Genomic DNA, 15333 nt, shown 5'->3' on the forward strand with positions numbered 1-15333 from the left:
ACAGAAAAGGACAGAGGCAGGTTGAGACAGGTGAGGGCACAGGGCCTGCTCCCGGGTCATGCCAACTAAGTGTTGTGTCTGACGAACCCACCGACTCTTGGCTGAGGGTGTCTGATGTCACTTGGGACGAAGTGGATGATCGAGTCAACCAATCAAGAACTGCTGGGTTGCTGGTCAAGACACGACCGCTAGATGACAACGGGAACAGGGGCCTCTCGCTGCGACTCCTGCTGCCACGCCCCATTACTCTGCTGTGACCTGTGCCTGCGCCAGAAACATTTAGGTCTCTGCCACTGCCCTGTGCAGGGCCTGGCACTTCTCTGCCTGACATACTGTTAGATCAAATAAATAAAAAGAAAATTAATATACACCAAAAAATTCTTTCCTAGCACTGTCCGTAGCGCCTGTGACGTCTCTCCCTGCACTAAGTACCCTGGAAAATTGCGCAGTGTGAACTGTTCGGGTGCATGAGGGTGACCGGCACACTATAGTGGAGCAGCTCACCGCCAAAATAACTCAGGGGCGACCAGACGTGTGTCTAACACAACATTTCAGTGAATCTGACTGTGTAAGGGACTCCAAAGCAGGCAGATGAGCAGTCACTGCACCTCTGCTAACCAAGTTGCATCGGCAGAAAAGGCTTCAATTTGCATAGTATCAAAATTGGACCTCTGCTGATCGGTAATGGGTTGTCTTCTCAGATGAGTCATGTTTTCTGCTTCATGGAACAGATAGACGTTGGCGTGTTAGGAGAGAAACATCAGACAACAAACACCCCGCAGCCTTTGCTGGAAAATACATGCTGGTGGGGGCAGCGTTATGGTCTGGGGAAGGTTTTTGTGGCATTCTCTGGACCACTCATCCATGTGAAAGGAACTGTCAACCAATATGGGTATGAATCCATCCTTGCAAATCACATACACCCATACATGCTGATTGTCTCCCTTGGGGCGAATGAGTTCTTCCAGCAAGACAATGTGACAAGTCACACAGTTTCCTGGTACTACTCTGCTCTGGCCCCATAACTCCCCAGACTTGAACCCAATTGACCATCGGTAGGACCACCTCGATGGTTGTGTTCGCTCTATGGATCCTCCCCCATGCCCCCTCCAGCAGTTGTGCTAAGAACTCCAGTCAGCATGGCTCCAGAGGCCTGTGACAACCTTGTGGTTGCTATTGACTGCCATATGTGGCATTTAACCCCCAGGATCAGAGTTATCTCTGATCTCGGCAGTGAGAGCTGTATAATGCACATACATGCAGGCACAGCTCTATTACAGGACAGAGCGGTATCAACCAGCGCTCTGTGATGTAATAGTACGTCACAGAACGGCAAAAGTTTAAAGGACCCTTCTAACAAGAAGGCATGGTCCAAAGTGACCAACCCCATTGAGGACAAGGGTTTATTTACATCAGGGTCTTTGCGTGACAGAATATCTTGAACACTTCATGGGGCAGAAGATGTTGTAGAACGTCTCATTAAAGTGTTTACGTAAATTTATTTAAAAAATAATCCACCTCAAAGACGTAATGCTAAGAACGTCTTGAGATGATCACCATTTTTCTCTGAAATGTAATATTTGCAATCCTTGATGTGAACATGTCGAACACTTCATTGTATGGCGGCTCCCTGATTTCCCTTGGGCCCTATTTGTAAATGAAAATTTGAAACATGACTCATGTTGTTTGGAATCGGAGCCAACATTACTTAGCGGTTATTTCTGCCGCTGCCGACACATCAATCATCGTTTCTCTCCTCGAAAATAAATGACTTTGTAACTTTAGACTTAAGATAATGCGTGGCGTAAACACCAGTTTTGTCTCTTATCTAATAAATCTTGTTTAATAAACAGGCGGCAGAAAGTCGGCGGAAAAAAAATAAAAAAATAAAATTGGATTTGAAATTTCCACTTCATTGAAAAAATAAGTGGTTGCTTTGTATCACATTTCTAATGTTAGATAAGTGAGCTGGAAGGGAACAAACAACCTAGGACGTCTCCGGTAAGGGTATCTGCATATGGTATTGCCTAGTACAGGTGCAGAAGTGTCCATCCTTCAATTTATCCCAAAACATGCTGCAATTCACCTGACAACCACCGAGTGACCACATATAGACACATATAGCATAAATAGCTCCATAAGTGTACGACCAGCGTCTCATGCGTATGGATGACCTCACAGTTTACCGTTAAAGTTTGAGACAATTATATAAAAATTTTACCTTATAAAAAATATTTTTAAATGTGCTGGAAAAAATTTGTGCAAAGCCTACCTCAAAAATAATATTCTAAATAGCTGTTAATTGGTGGCAGGTGCGAGTATAAATGCGCTAGAAACGTGTTAAAAATATCCGTCTAATTATTCCAACAGGTGTAAATTTTACATTTGTTCTATGAGACTAATCAGGTCTATAAATATGAGAAAAATTCAGTAGCAAGAGCTTAAATCTTAGGGGCCAGGAATCAGGGACTGTCACAAAGTAAAGTTTTCAAATGGTTTGGGTGCCACTGGGGACAGACAGTTCCACCACTTTACTATGATGGGCTCCATTCATATTGCGCTTGAGCCATTCATTGGAGAACAGTGCGGAAAAAAAAAAACTGGCCCATCATATGCCAAAAATACACTATTTTATATTGTTTTTACTTCATTTTTTTTAAATGTATAGACTTTTTGTGAAAATTTTGTGAAAAACATGAACCTTTTTCCGATGGGTGAATTGTGCCATCCAGTTGATTCTTTCTCTGGACGAGACAAGATACAAATACTACCAGTCCATGATACCACCACTGACCAAAAGAAGTCCCAGTTCTGCATTTTCTTGAACGTCCGACACTTGAAAGTATAAAGTGCTCAAACATTATGTTAATGACACATGAGTCTCTGAGTTTCTGGTGGTCTCTGGGGTATGACACTCTAGAGACCACTCCAGTAGGTACCATAATACATGAAGGACCATTACATTTACAAGAATATGGAACCTCAAGTGATCCAAACTCCCAAAAGTCTTGAATATTCTGAACTATTGTTTTTTTCTCCTGTAAATAACTTAAAACAGTGCCATAATTTTCTTATCTGATCACCTTTATCAGCCTACAGGTGACTCCAATCAGGGTATAAAACATCCCAGAGATGAAAAAGAGAAATGGGAAGCCGAACAGCTAAATGTCAAGTGTCAGAGCAAAGGAGCTGAATACTTATGCCCATGCAATATTTTAGTTTTTCCTTTAAAAAATTTTTGCCAACATTTCTACATTTCTGTTTTCACTTTCTCAATATAGGGACGGGGGGGGGGGGGGGGGGGTCTTGATATATATTTTTTTATTTTAGCAGAAGGCACAACTTAACAAAATGTGAAAAAGCAAAAGGGTCTCACACTCTGAATCCATTGGATATGAATAGAGATGAGCAGACCGGTGGATGTCCAGGCTCAAGGGGTTCGGCCGAACTTCGTTTCAAAGTTCGATTTGGGTTTACGAACTTGACCCAAACTTAACCCCAAACACTGAACCCCATTGAAGTCAATGGGGACCCGAACTTTGGGGCACTAGAAATGGCTCTAAAACAGTCATGGAAAGGGCTAGAGGGCTGCAAAAGGCTTCAAAGTGGGCATGAGAGCAGTACAATTGCCCTGCAAACAAATGTGGATAGAAAATAACAATCTTGAACCTAGAGGGGAAGGTCCAAGTGTAGTAGGAAGTGGAGGAGGCTTTGGACGTGGCGGTGTAGGTGGAAGACGTAGAGGAGGTGGAGGAAGAAGCCAACGCTCTTTCTGTTTATTTTTTTTTTTTTTATGTGTCTGTCAATTCTGTGTGTGACCTTTAGCCATTTTCCATGTTCAGGTTCGGTATCCGGACGTCATAATGTCTGGTAAGGTCCCGAACGTGGAGGTCCATCCAGGTTCGCTTATACCTAGATATGAGTCCGAGGAGAACTTAGAGTGTTATATACCAATTTTCAGGGCAATTGGAGCATATTTGATTCGGGTAGAATTGATTTGGACCCGTATAGAATAAATAAAAAAAATCTGCAAAACGAATTTCAAGAAATTTGCTCATTTCTACTTATCAGCAACCTCAAGTATAGGAAGAAAATAGTATAATATCTGATAAAATACGGTATAAAAATGACAAATACTTACAGTCTCCCCTTTCTCTCCTATTGGACCTGAAGGTCCAATTGGCCCAGGACTGCCAGTTTCACCCTTTTGAAAAATGTAAACAAAAATACATAAAAAATATGCAGGAACGACTGGAATTTCAAATAATTACATGATAAGGGAGCGTGTTTCTTTTAAGATGCTTATTTATCTATTTACTTAGTTGTTTATCTATTTACATATCAATGTATTTACTTATTTGCTCAAATATTTACAGATGTAGAAGAGTTAACAGTCATAACGTGCTAACTAGATGTGATAACTCACCAAGCGTGACTGTTAGCTCTGCTACATCTGTATGTCATTTTTTTATTTATTTTTTCTCTATAATTATTAATTTTATTCTGAATTTACTAATTTGTTCAATACTCCATTTACTTATTTATAATTTTATGTATGATAATTAACCACTTCATTACCGGAGTGTTTATGCCCCTTCCTTACTAGGCCAAGCAATGGGCCTATCTAACTGCAAATAGCTAATTCATTTCTGAGCCAAACTACATGTATTTAATATTATTTTTCATGGGACACCTTAGACCTTTTATTCTATTTTTCTATGAATGCAAATGTTTGCATGGATGTAGGTAGTGTGCTATACTATTGTTGATACTAGTAAGTATTGCTATAACTACTGCTAATACTATTAACTATTGCTAGTAACTATAACTATTGGTAATACTAGTAACTATTGCTATAACTTTTTATTAAATTTTTTTTCTTTATTTTTTTATGATTTATAAAAAAAAAAATTTTTTTACTTTTTAATTTTTTTTAAGTGAATTAACCCTTTCCTGCCACAGTATGGGCAGGAAGGGGGTAATTCAAGCCTGCAGGGGGCACTCTTACATCAAGAAGAGCCGCTCCCCGCTCTCTTTTACATTGTACACTGCGATGGATCCTTGTAGCAGGGTGGTACAAGGATGCCACACAGCGAGACCGCTTCTGCTGCTCTCCACACTCATCACTGTGACCTCAGCTGTCCAATGACAGTGCGGTCACAGTTATCTGTGCTGGTAAATGACAATGTAACCTAACACATTTATACGTCGGGTAACAGACAGGTCATTAATATCTGATCGATCAGGGTCCGACACCCGCACCCCACTGATCTGCTATTCCCTGCAGCCTCTGGAGCTAGCATGGTGAATGGAACAGGAAGCACAGCGCCGTTCACAGTGTAGTGGCCGTACAGGGTTACTGCAGCTCAGCTCTCATTTACTTCAATGGTAGCTGAGCTGCAGTATCCCAGCATGACCACTACACTGTGAACGGCGCTGTGCTTCCTGCTCCATTTACAGTGCTAGTTTCAGAGGCTGCAGGGAACAGCTGGACGATGGTTGTCTATTAATACATTAATAAATAAAAAATAATTATATATATATATATATATAAAAATCAACTAATATATATATATTTCCTTTTCTATTTTTTCTTGCCTACTGTATGTGGCATCTTATGTAGGTTCATTTGTCAGTTTTGTATTTGGTTAAATACATTAAAAATAAAAAAACGTTAAAATAATTCCTACTTGAAGAACAGCAATCAAAACCTAATGGAGGATGCAGCTACCATCAGTAGGTGCTGAAATATCAGATAATGCCAACCATTGGAGTCCAGAGTAAAGTAGTACTCACCTTGGGACCCATTGGACCTATGGGTCCAGGAAAGCCGATATCCCCCTAAATACAAAGAACACACTAATTAGTACGTGTAATGTATCCCTGAGTCGGGGATTAGTCCTGCACCTGAAAATGATCAGAATTATAATCCTAATAAATCTCTTAGGACGGATGTATGACCCGACTCGTGATCCATAACTTTATCAGCGAAGCACCGATCCACCATCTGTGCCCAAGATACGACCACGTAATCATTAGAGGGTTTATATAAATAATAAATGGGTTGAGCAAACCGAAGTATCCAAAGTGGACTTCGATCCGATTTTCAGGAAAAGTTTGATTGGCCGCGAAGCAGAATTTCCTAGTGGTTCGTGGTAACGGATCAATTTTCCTGGAAATGTCATTAAAAAAAATACTCATCTCATCCGTTTAAGCGCAAAGAGGCCGCCGCGTCCATCCTGATTGAAGATTGTGCGCGGTGACGTATGACATTAGCGCGCCAGCCAGTATAATGCTGTCTCACGCACCGTGCAAGATTTTGTGCGGGATCTTCAATCAAGATGGCCGAGGCAGCGTCTTCACACATGAGATGAGTATTATTTTATTTTTTTTCTCACCCCTAAAAGGCCTCCATTTTTACATCAGGAACCGCGATTAGCAATGAATCTGAGGAGTTCAAAAAAAGGGGACGGGGGCGGCGCCATCGCCATTCACCGTCATTGCGCCCGCTACTTCATAAGGAAGCAAATTTCTTTCTGAAATTTGGCGAAGCAGCAGAATTAAACTTCGCTCAACACTTATAATGAAAATAGCGAAACGCTCGACAATTTACTTTGTGCTTCTTCACTATTTTTAAGATCTCTGCTTGCAGACAGAGAATGAGAACACTCTCGTTTACGTTCAGGGGCAGTAACCCTGTCCATAGCCTGTCCTGCTCTCAGCTGAGAAGTGGATACAGACAATGCTCTGTGGGTTGCACACCTCAGCAGCAGCGGCACTAATCTCCCTGCTTGTTACAATGTATCAGTCCAAGGTTTAGGCTCACAGAGCATTGTCTAGACTGGATACAGTTGTGGTCATGTGACTGTTGACAACACATGGTGGAGGCGAATGTTTCAATGTTTCGATACTAGTAGTGCTCCCTAGCATTAATCCTATGTAGTTATAACAATGAATTTGGCTGGAGGACTATATATATATCACATCTACTGTATAGGTATTCCTGGTAACTTACCTTCTCTCCAAATGGACAATGTGAACAGTTGAGGGTATTTTCAGTGCCCCTTTGTTCCACCACAGTGGGGGTCGTTATAACAGGCGGAGGCTCGGTGACTACAGTGACCACACACTAGAAGGATCAGAAATGGAGGATGAGACACAGAGCAAAACTGATTGTGGCTTAGAGGTTGCACTTTCACTGGTCGATAGAATAGCTGTATACAGCTGGGTACAGATTGGCCCCCTAGTGGTGGAAAGAGGCAGCAGAGATGTTCACAAGTGTGTCTGAGTGGAAGTCTGAAACATGGGTGCCCTCCCAGAGCTACGACCAATTAATGACTATGTCGTCCCTCCCTGACTAGTGCATTCGGAGCGAGAATGTGTTGCCATCATTATTATAACTTGTGCCTCATTATGGTGTCCTAGGATGTCGCTGATGTAATATAAAAGTACCGCAAAAAGTCCAGATATAATGTCTTACAGGGCCGCTGGGAATATCACAGCAGGTCTCCAGTTCAGCGTGCCGCGAGTCACAGTATATAACGATGCGCTGGAGATCAAACTGAAAAACAAGCAAGAAAAAGATCATCAGAGAGCGCAAAACACAAACACAACTGATGGTGCAGGAGAGCTGAGCGTGTCCATGTTGTATCTATGTCATATCTATCTAAAGTATCTATCTGTCTAATATCTAATTATCTATCTATCTATCTATCTAATCTATACATCTATCTAATCTATCTATACATCTATCTAAGGGCTCATTCAGACGGCCGTATGCTGTCCGCAAAAATGCATATCCCTATTTTTTTCTGGATTAGATTACCTCTATGGGACCCTTTTCTTCCATTCCACGGCTCATCAAAACAAATAAAACATGTCCTATACTTGTCAATGAAAATCAGGACATGGCCCCATTGAAGTCTATGGGTCAGCAAAAAAACGGAATGTAATTTGTTTTTTTGCGGACATGCTGAACTGTCCGCAAAAAACAGATCCGCAGTTTTACGGACAGCATACGGCCCTCTGAATGAGCCCTAATATCTATCTATCTCTCTATCTTTTTTATATCTACCCATCTATATTCTATCAATGAATCTACCCATGCAGAACTGTTCTCTACAAAGGAATGATGTTTTTCTTCATGTAGACATATAACTTACATCAACAGGAACGCTGTCGTAGAGGCGTTTGCCGATCACAGTCTTTCCCTGGATATCGATATTTTCCCGCTCCTCGATGGGTAGGGTCATGACCAGCTTGCAGTCGATGTACAAGGTCACAGTGTTCGCCTGCACCCGCAGCGAAATCTTATGCCAGTTACGATCAAACAGTTCGTTGACTTGGCCACTGCGGAAATTTACTCTGACAGCGTCCTTCGTGACCCCAACTGAGCTGTACTCCAAGGCCTTGTTCTCTCCATCCAGCCTCAGCGACACCTGTGAGTGAGAAATAATATGGCCATGACTCTCAGAAGTTTCCTGGTTCCTTACTCGTAATTGGACGCGGACCATCTCCATTCATATACCGCCTCTCAGAGGAGCCCTCTTCCTTGGTGGAATGGCCATTGTCCAAATGTAGATATTTTTCAGAAACAGTGCCCATGGGCTAGGTCAGGTATTGTGATTTTTGCCTATTCACTTCAATGTCAAGGAGCTGCAATTCCTGTCACAGTCTATTGTCAGGTCTGGCGCTGTTTCTGGGAAAAAAAAGCCCTTTTCTAAGTGTGGACCCAGGACTGACTGCAGTGCCAGTCCCTGGACAGGAGTGGCACTGTGTATATAAAAATAATTTGTGACAATCTTGAGTATTATAAAGCAAGTCACCAAGTTGTCACCTCCTGGCTCTTGGAATAGTTGTCCTCTTCTAACACTTAAAGTTGTCACCTCCAGCCCTAACTCTAACTCCACAGACTTCAAGTCACCTTTTGGATAAAGGATGCAAAACTTGACTTGCTTTATAAAATTTGAGATCATCATGAAAGTTGCTTGATCATCATAGTAGTTTTCACCTTCTGGCAGTTGGAGTAGTAGTCACTTTCTGGCAGTTTGAGTAGTTGTCACTGACAACTACTCCAAGTGCCAGAAGGTGACAACTACTCCAACTGCCAGAAGGTGACAACTACTCCAGGTGCCGGAAGATGACAACTACCCTATGTGCCAGAAGGTGACAATTAGTCCAACTGCCAGAAGGTGACAACTACTCCAGGTGCCGGAAGATGACAACTACCCTATGTGCCAGAAGGTGACAACTACTCTAACTGCCAGAAGGTGACAACTACTCCAGGTGCCGGAAGATGACAACTACCCTATGTGCCAGAAGGCAACAATTAGTCCAAGTGCCATTAGGTGATGACTAACCCAAGTGCCAGGAGGTGACAACTAGACCAGGTCCCAGGAGGTGACAACTACCCAAAGCACCAATAGGTGACAACTACCCTAAGTGCCAAAAGGTGACAACAATAAAAACTTTGTATGATTTGTATTAATGAGTCAATATCATTTTTCTATTGTCACACAACTTTGTACTTGGAAAAGATGAAACCTGCACACCAGCCTGAAAAAATTGAAAAATTTAAAAAAAGTGAAAAAGGTGGAAAAAATTATAAAAAATAAAATAAAAAATAAAAAAGTAATGAAGAAATAATGAGAAATTGTGAACATAAATGACTATACAAGTTAAAATAAACTTAAATCGTATTGTCATTCATTTTCACAATTTTCTCATTATTTCTTCATTACTTTTTCCATTTTTTTTCAATTTGATTTTTAACATTGATTTTTAACATCTATACCTCTATTGTGTAAAACTATTGTGTACTACTTTTGATATTTATGCTTTCTGATTAATCTGATTATAGCGTCCAATTTTTTTTAAATTGATAAATGAATCAATATATCCTGGGGGCCCTCATCTTTCTTCCTTGGCTACAGTCATTCCTAAACACACACCAGTAGCCTCCTACTTTGTTGGAACTACATTAAAATTACATTAAAATTTAAACAAAATCAGTGAGCTAAATATGCCAAAAAGTGGCGCAAAACAAATAATAAATGACCACCCCAGTGTTTACATCTTAACACACAGCAATGTTTTGGGGGCTGTAGAATTTAAAAAATGATATTTTTTAAATCAATTAAAATATTTTAGAAGATACCTGTGGGATCCCGTACTTGTCAATAATTTGCCAGATGTACCAATCTTCCCTCCTAGAGGCTTTCCTGAATCTGAATGTGGTTACAAATGCATATTCATCCGGCAGGCCTTGTGGAAATATATCCCTGTGTAAGAAAAAAATCAAAAAGGATATTTTCAACCTATTTCTTTATCCATATTAAGTCACAATGTAATTTACAGGAGGAACAGGGCAGATGTATAATTCTTAAGGAAAATGTTTCAGTTGAACTTGTAATTGTTACAATTTGACTAAAGGCGCTATCCATGGCCGTCTTCTGGTATTCAACCCGTTAACACCTAAACAAGGATCTGGACTTTGTTGCAGGGGAACCACCAGATTACAACCTTTTGGAGTAGTCTCTGTCTGATTTCAGAGACACCATTTCAGAGCACAGGGGGATCAGGCTAAATCATAGTCAGGGACTGGCTGATGTCAGGGCAGGCAGAGTATAGGCTATCCAAAGAACAGTCAAAGGTCAGGCAATAAAGGATCAAAATAGTAATCAGGCACAGGTCAGGCAGCGGAGAATCAGAGTCAGGAATTGGGCAAGTCAGTAGAATGAAACAGCACACCTTCACAGGAACTTGCAAGCTAGAATAAACTATAATTGTCTAGTAATTGGATTGTTGCTGGATTTTATTATCACATGGGTTTTATATAAATTACTTTTTAGAATTAGTGACTTTTAAAAATACCTTTATTAGTGATAATGTGGGTATAGGTATGTATATACCGACAGAGTGTACTACAATTTCAAAAGGATTTATATATATATTTCTTTTGACAGGGGAGTAGTGACCCCTAAATAGAACATTTACTAGTGATACAAAATGTCAGTAGGCTTAGACAGTTCGAGGATCAAGTCAAAAATAAGACAGGGTCTGAGGAAAGGGCAGGGCAGACACAATGCTTACCCTAAAAAGCCCTAAAAAACTGCTCAGCCCAGGGTGACCCCCTGATGGTGGGGGTTCCCTGTCCCCGAACCTAAGACTAATCAAATTCCTAGATTGACCCTAGCCAGGGAAAAATAAATGGTATACAATAACCGTAATGACGATAAATCGGGAATGGAAGGTGGTTCAAATAGATGGGGTCGCCACCTGCCTCTTTCCGAAAATCAAAAATATATGTTATACAGACAATATAAGGGTGGAAGGGGGTCCAGATACTGAGGAGATCACCATTCCACTCAAAAGTACAATACGCACGTTTTAAAATATGCACATCTTATTACACACACCACAACGCGTTTCACCTGTATACAATCAGGCTCATCAGGAGGTAGGTAGAAATTTGGACAAAGTCCAGCTAAGATGTAGATGTGATCAATTATATAAGGGCGATAGTGTAAATAGAGCGATACTTAGCTACAGATGTTCAGTAAGGAAGGCGTAGATACAGCATTACCAGAAGGCATGATGATTACATCCACAAGGGATGATTACATCCATTAGCTCCCCCAGTAGCCTGCTTTTGGCCCCTGGGCCCAAAGCAGGCTACTGGGGGAGCTAATGGCCAGCACTAATACCATGTATATCCCTTGTGGATGTAATCATCATGCCTTCTGGTAATGCTGTATCTACGCCTTCCTTAACCAATTTTACCAATGTAAGCACAGGATACATATTCAGTATCCCTTTAAATCCAGACTACAGTCAGTTTTACAACGATACCTAAACAAAGCACCATGTCAGCTCTGGGAGGAATGATTCACTGAGATTTGAGATTCTCTCATCGAGCGTCTACGACTACTGCCGTGATTAGACATATTAAATGGGAATCAGATGATCACAATCTTCCTGATGGGCCGCATCCCATGAATCAGGCTTCTGCTGCTTTACGTGGTATTTCAAGGTAATTACATTTTACATAAGAACAAATCAAATCCAACATTTTGTAACTTTCGCCCTTCTCACACTTGAAGTATATACTGTATACTGTCTTATACCATGTTGCAGTATTTTTCCTGCATCCAGTATCTGATACTCTGGCTTTTGTTTTTGGCAGTAAACGACCTGGTATTTGGGAGTCATAGAAGACTGGGAGAAGAAGACTACACAAAGCCCATTTTTTAATATTAGATTTTTTTTTTCTACTTGAACTTTGCTTTGCAAGCAATTCTACTAGTTATTGTTACACTGGAGGCTGTGAGCCACTGCTACTCTGCTTTACTTACCCAACGGGCCGGACCCTTATCATGCTGTCTTCCCTCAAGTGGGCCAAGCCGCTGAGCTTACTCTATCCCTCCACACAGGCTGCCGCCTGCTTTCCAGCAAGACCCCTTCTCCCCTGCCCATAGGGAACACATGTGTGCTTCCTCTAGCTCTTGAAGAGTCAGTGCAAACCCATCTTAATCTTCTGGCAACCTTCGGGTACTTTAGTAGGAAGGAACCTATTGCTCAGTGGAAAGATGCCTGAGCAATAGGTTGCTTTCTGCTATGTTCCTGCATAGCTTTTGTGCATATTGTTCTGCCTGTGTACTGACTTCTGCTTGTTTACTTGTATAGATACTTTGCCGCCTGACTTGACCTGTGCCTGTTTACCCGTACTGATATAACATTGCCTTCACAGACTGTCACGAGGGTGTCAAGAGCCACGCCTGACTCCGTTGTACCCGGGGTCAGGAGGTCGCAGCGGTTGGCTGCACGCTCTATGTCAGATAGGGAAGTTTCCTTATTGTAGCTTTCTGGGTTTGCTTTACAAACCCTTTTGGCTCACTCAGGGATCCGTAGCTCCTTCTCTCAGCTGTTCCTTGTCCTAGCACTCCCAATCCTCCTTATATTCCCCTCTCACACTTCTCTGGTTGCCAGATATAGAGCTTCCTGCCTGGACATCTATTCTGACCCACTGGAGCTGTGTTGCTGCGTTCTCTGAGTGTTGCCTTAGAACGCTACCCTCCGGATCCCTGTTGGACCTTTGTGGACAATTGTTGCCGTCCACCTGGGTGTTTGTGTTTGTCTGTATTGTCTGTCCTCTCCCTGGTGTTTCCCTCTTAGTGTCAGTGGTGAGGACTAGCGATCCCACCGGCCCGTTCATTATCTAGGGCTCATTTCAGGGAAAGCCAGGGTTTAGGCACGTGATCGCCGCACGGGTGAGGAACCCGTCTAGGGACGTCAGGGCAGGCAGGTGCCAGCTGCAAGGTGAGTTAGGGGTCACCACCTTTCCCTCTCCCTTGGGCAGGGCTTTCCCTGTTTTCCTCCCTGTGCGTGTTGCCGGTCATTACATTATATCTGGCCCTTATTTTTGTGTAGGTAAAAAAAAAAAAAAAAATTTTTTTACCTACTTAGAATCCAGTATGGATCCAATTGCTGCTCTGTCCGAACAATTTCATGGCCTGTCTTTGGAGGTGGCAGGATTGAAGGCGTCGGTCCTCCAGCAACAGCAGCAATTACAACAGACCGCAAGCCCAGCGGTTGCTACTGGTAACCAGGTTGTTGCGGAACCCAAGGTCCCTCTCACTGACAGATTTTCTGGGGGAAGGGACAAGTTTTTGACGTTCCGTGAGGCCTGTAAACTATACTTTAAACTGCGTCCTTACTCCTCTGGTAATGAAGAACAGCGGGTGGGTGTTGTTATTTCGCTGCTGCAGGAGGACCCGCAGTCCTGGGCGTTCTCTTTACCTACTGATTCCCAGGCTCTTCGGTCAGTGGATGAGTTTTTCGGGGCCTTGGGTCTCGTATATGACGACCCTGACCGAGTCGCACTGGCTGAATCAAAATTACGGAGACTCCTACAAGGAGAGCGGCCGGTAGAGGAGTATTGCTCTGACTTCCGTAGGTGGGCTACGGATACCCAATGGAACGACCCGGCTCTCAGGAGTCAGTTCTGCTCTGGGTTATCCGAAAGGGTTAAGGATGCGCTTGCATTGTATGAGACCCCCTTTTCCCTTGATGCAGTTATGTCCCTTTCTATCCGTATAGATAGACGCCTTAGGGACAGGTTGAAAAAACCGGAGCCATTGGTAACCCCTCCCAAGCAGCAGTTAGTCTGTACGGACTTAGACGAGCCTATGCAGCTAGGAGGAACTACTCGTCAGGTCCGTCCTCCTGAGGTTCGCCGTAGGCGTGGGGGTTGTTTTTTTTGTGGGGAGAGGGGTCATTTCATTAACGTCTGTCCTTCTTTCCTCAGAAACAAAAAAACCGTCGGAAAACTACTAACCCCAGGCTGTGTGGAGGATGTCAGCCGGGGGGTATACGTTTCCTCCATACGTACATCGCAATTTGTGTTGCCAGCGGTTATTGTTTTTGGTGATAAGACAGAGACTGTTTCTTTCTTTCTAGACAGTGGAGCAGGGGTAAATTTGATAGATGCCCATTTTGCCCGCACTATGGGTTTGTCTCTCTGTACGTTACAGAGACCTATTCCCATATTTGCTATAGATTCTGCTCCTCTGTCTCAGAGAAACCTCACCCACATCGTTCATAATTTACACCTTCGGGTAGGGGACCACCATAACGAGATGCTCTCATGTTATGTTCTGGAGGGGCTTCCCACTCCGGTGGTGCTGGGCCTTCCCTGGTTGGTAGCGCACAATCCAGTGGTGGATTGGCAGGCCAGGGAGATATTGGAGTGGAGTGAGCCGTGCAGAGAAAATTGCTTAAATAGCAATTGCTTAGTTGCCTCCATAACTACCCTACCTACATTTGTTTCGGACTTTGAGGACGTTTTTTCTGAAAAGGGTTGTCAGAAGTTACCACCTCATCGTCCTTATGATTGCCCGGTTAACCTTATTCCCGGCGCAAAATTACCCAAGACCAGGTTATATAATCTTTCAGGTCCAGAGAGACAAGCCATGAAGGATTATATCTCAGAGAGTTTGGCTAAGGGACACATCAGACCCTCTTCTTCACCCGTGGCTGCAGGGTTTTTCTTTGTTAAAAAGAAAGATGGGGGCCTGCGTCCTTGCCTAGATTTTCGTGAATTAAATCGGATAACCATCCGAGACCCATACCCTCTTCCTCTCATTCCTGACCTGTTTAACCAGATTGCGGGTGCTAGGTGGTTCTCCAAACTCGATCTTAGGGGGGCCTACAATCTGATTCGTATTAAAGAGGGGGATGAGTGGAAAACAGCTTTTAACACCCCTGAGGGGCATTATGAAAATCTAGTTATGCCTTTCGGCCTGACCAATGCTCCTGCCGTCTTTCAACATTTCG

At 42.7% G+C, this 15333-nt stretch overlaps 1 protein-coding gene across 1 annotated transcript in view; it reads right to left on the minus strand.

Annotated features, from left to right (window-relative positions):
- Positions 1-15333, minus strand: part of COL22A1 (collagen type XXII alpha 1 chain) — a 305779-nt gene that overhangs the window by 189660 nt on the left and 100786 nt on the right. The window contains exons 6-11 of the mRNA XM_044294919.1: positions 10157-10280; positions 8163-8438; positions 7481-7561; positions 7016-7129; positions 5797-5841; positions 4142-4204 (exon numbers count right to left, since the gene is read on the minus strand). Coding sequence (XP_044150854.1) covers positions 4142-4204; positions 5797-5841; positions 7016-7129; positions 7481-7561; positions 8163-8438; positions 10157-10280 — 703 coding nt within the window. The remainder of the gene's footprint in view (positions 1-4141; positions 4205-5796; positions 5842-7015; positions 7130-7480; positions 7562-8162; positions 8439-10156; positions 10281-15333) is intronic.

Source organism: Bufo gargarizans, chromosome 5, assembly GCF_014858855.1.
Source record: "Bufo gargarizans isolate SCDJY-AF-19 chromosome 5, ASM1485885v1, whole genome shotgun sequence".
Taxonomy (NCBI): domain Eukaryota; kingdom Metazoa; phylum Chordata; class Amphibia; order Anura; family Bufonidae; genus Bufo; species Bufo gargarizans.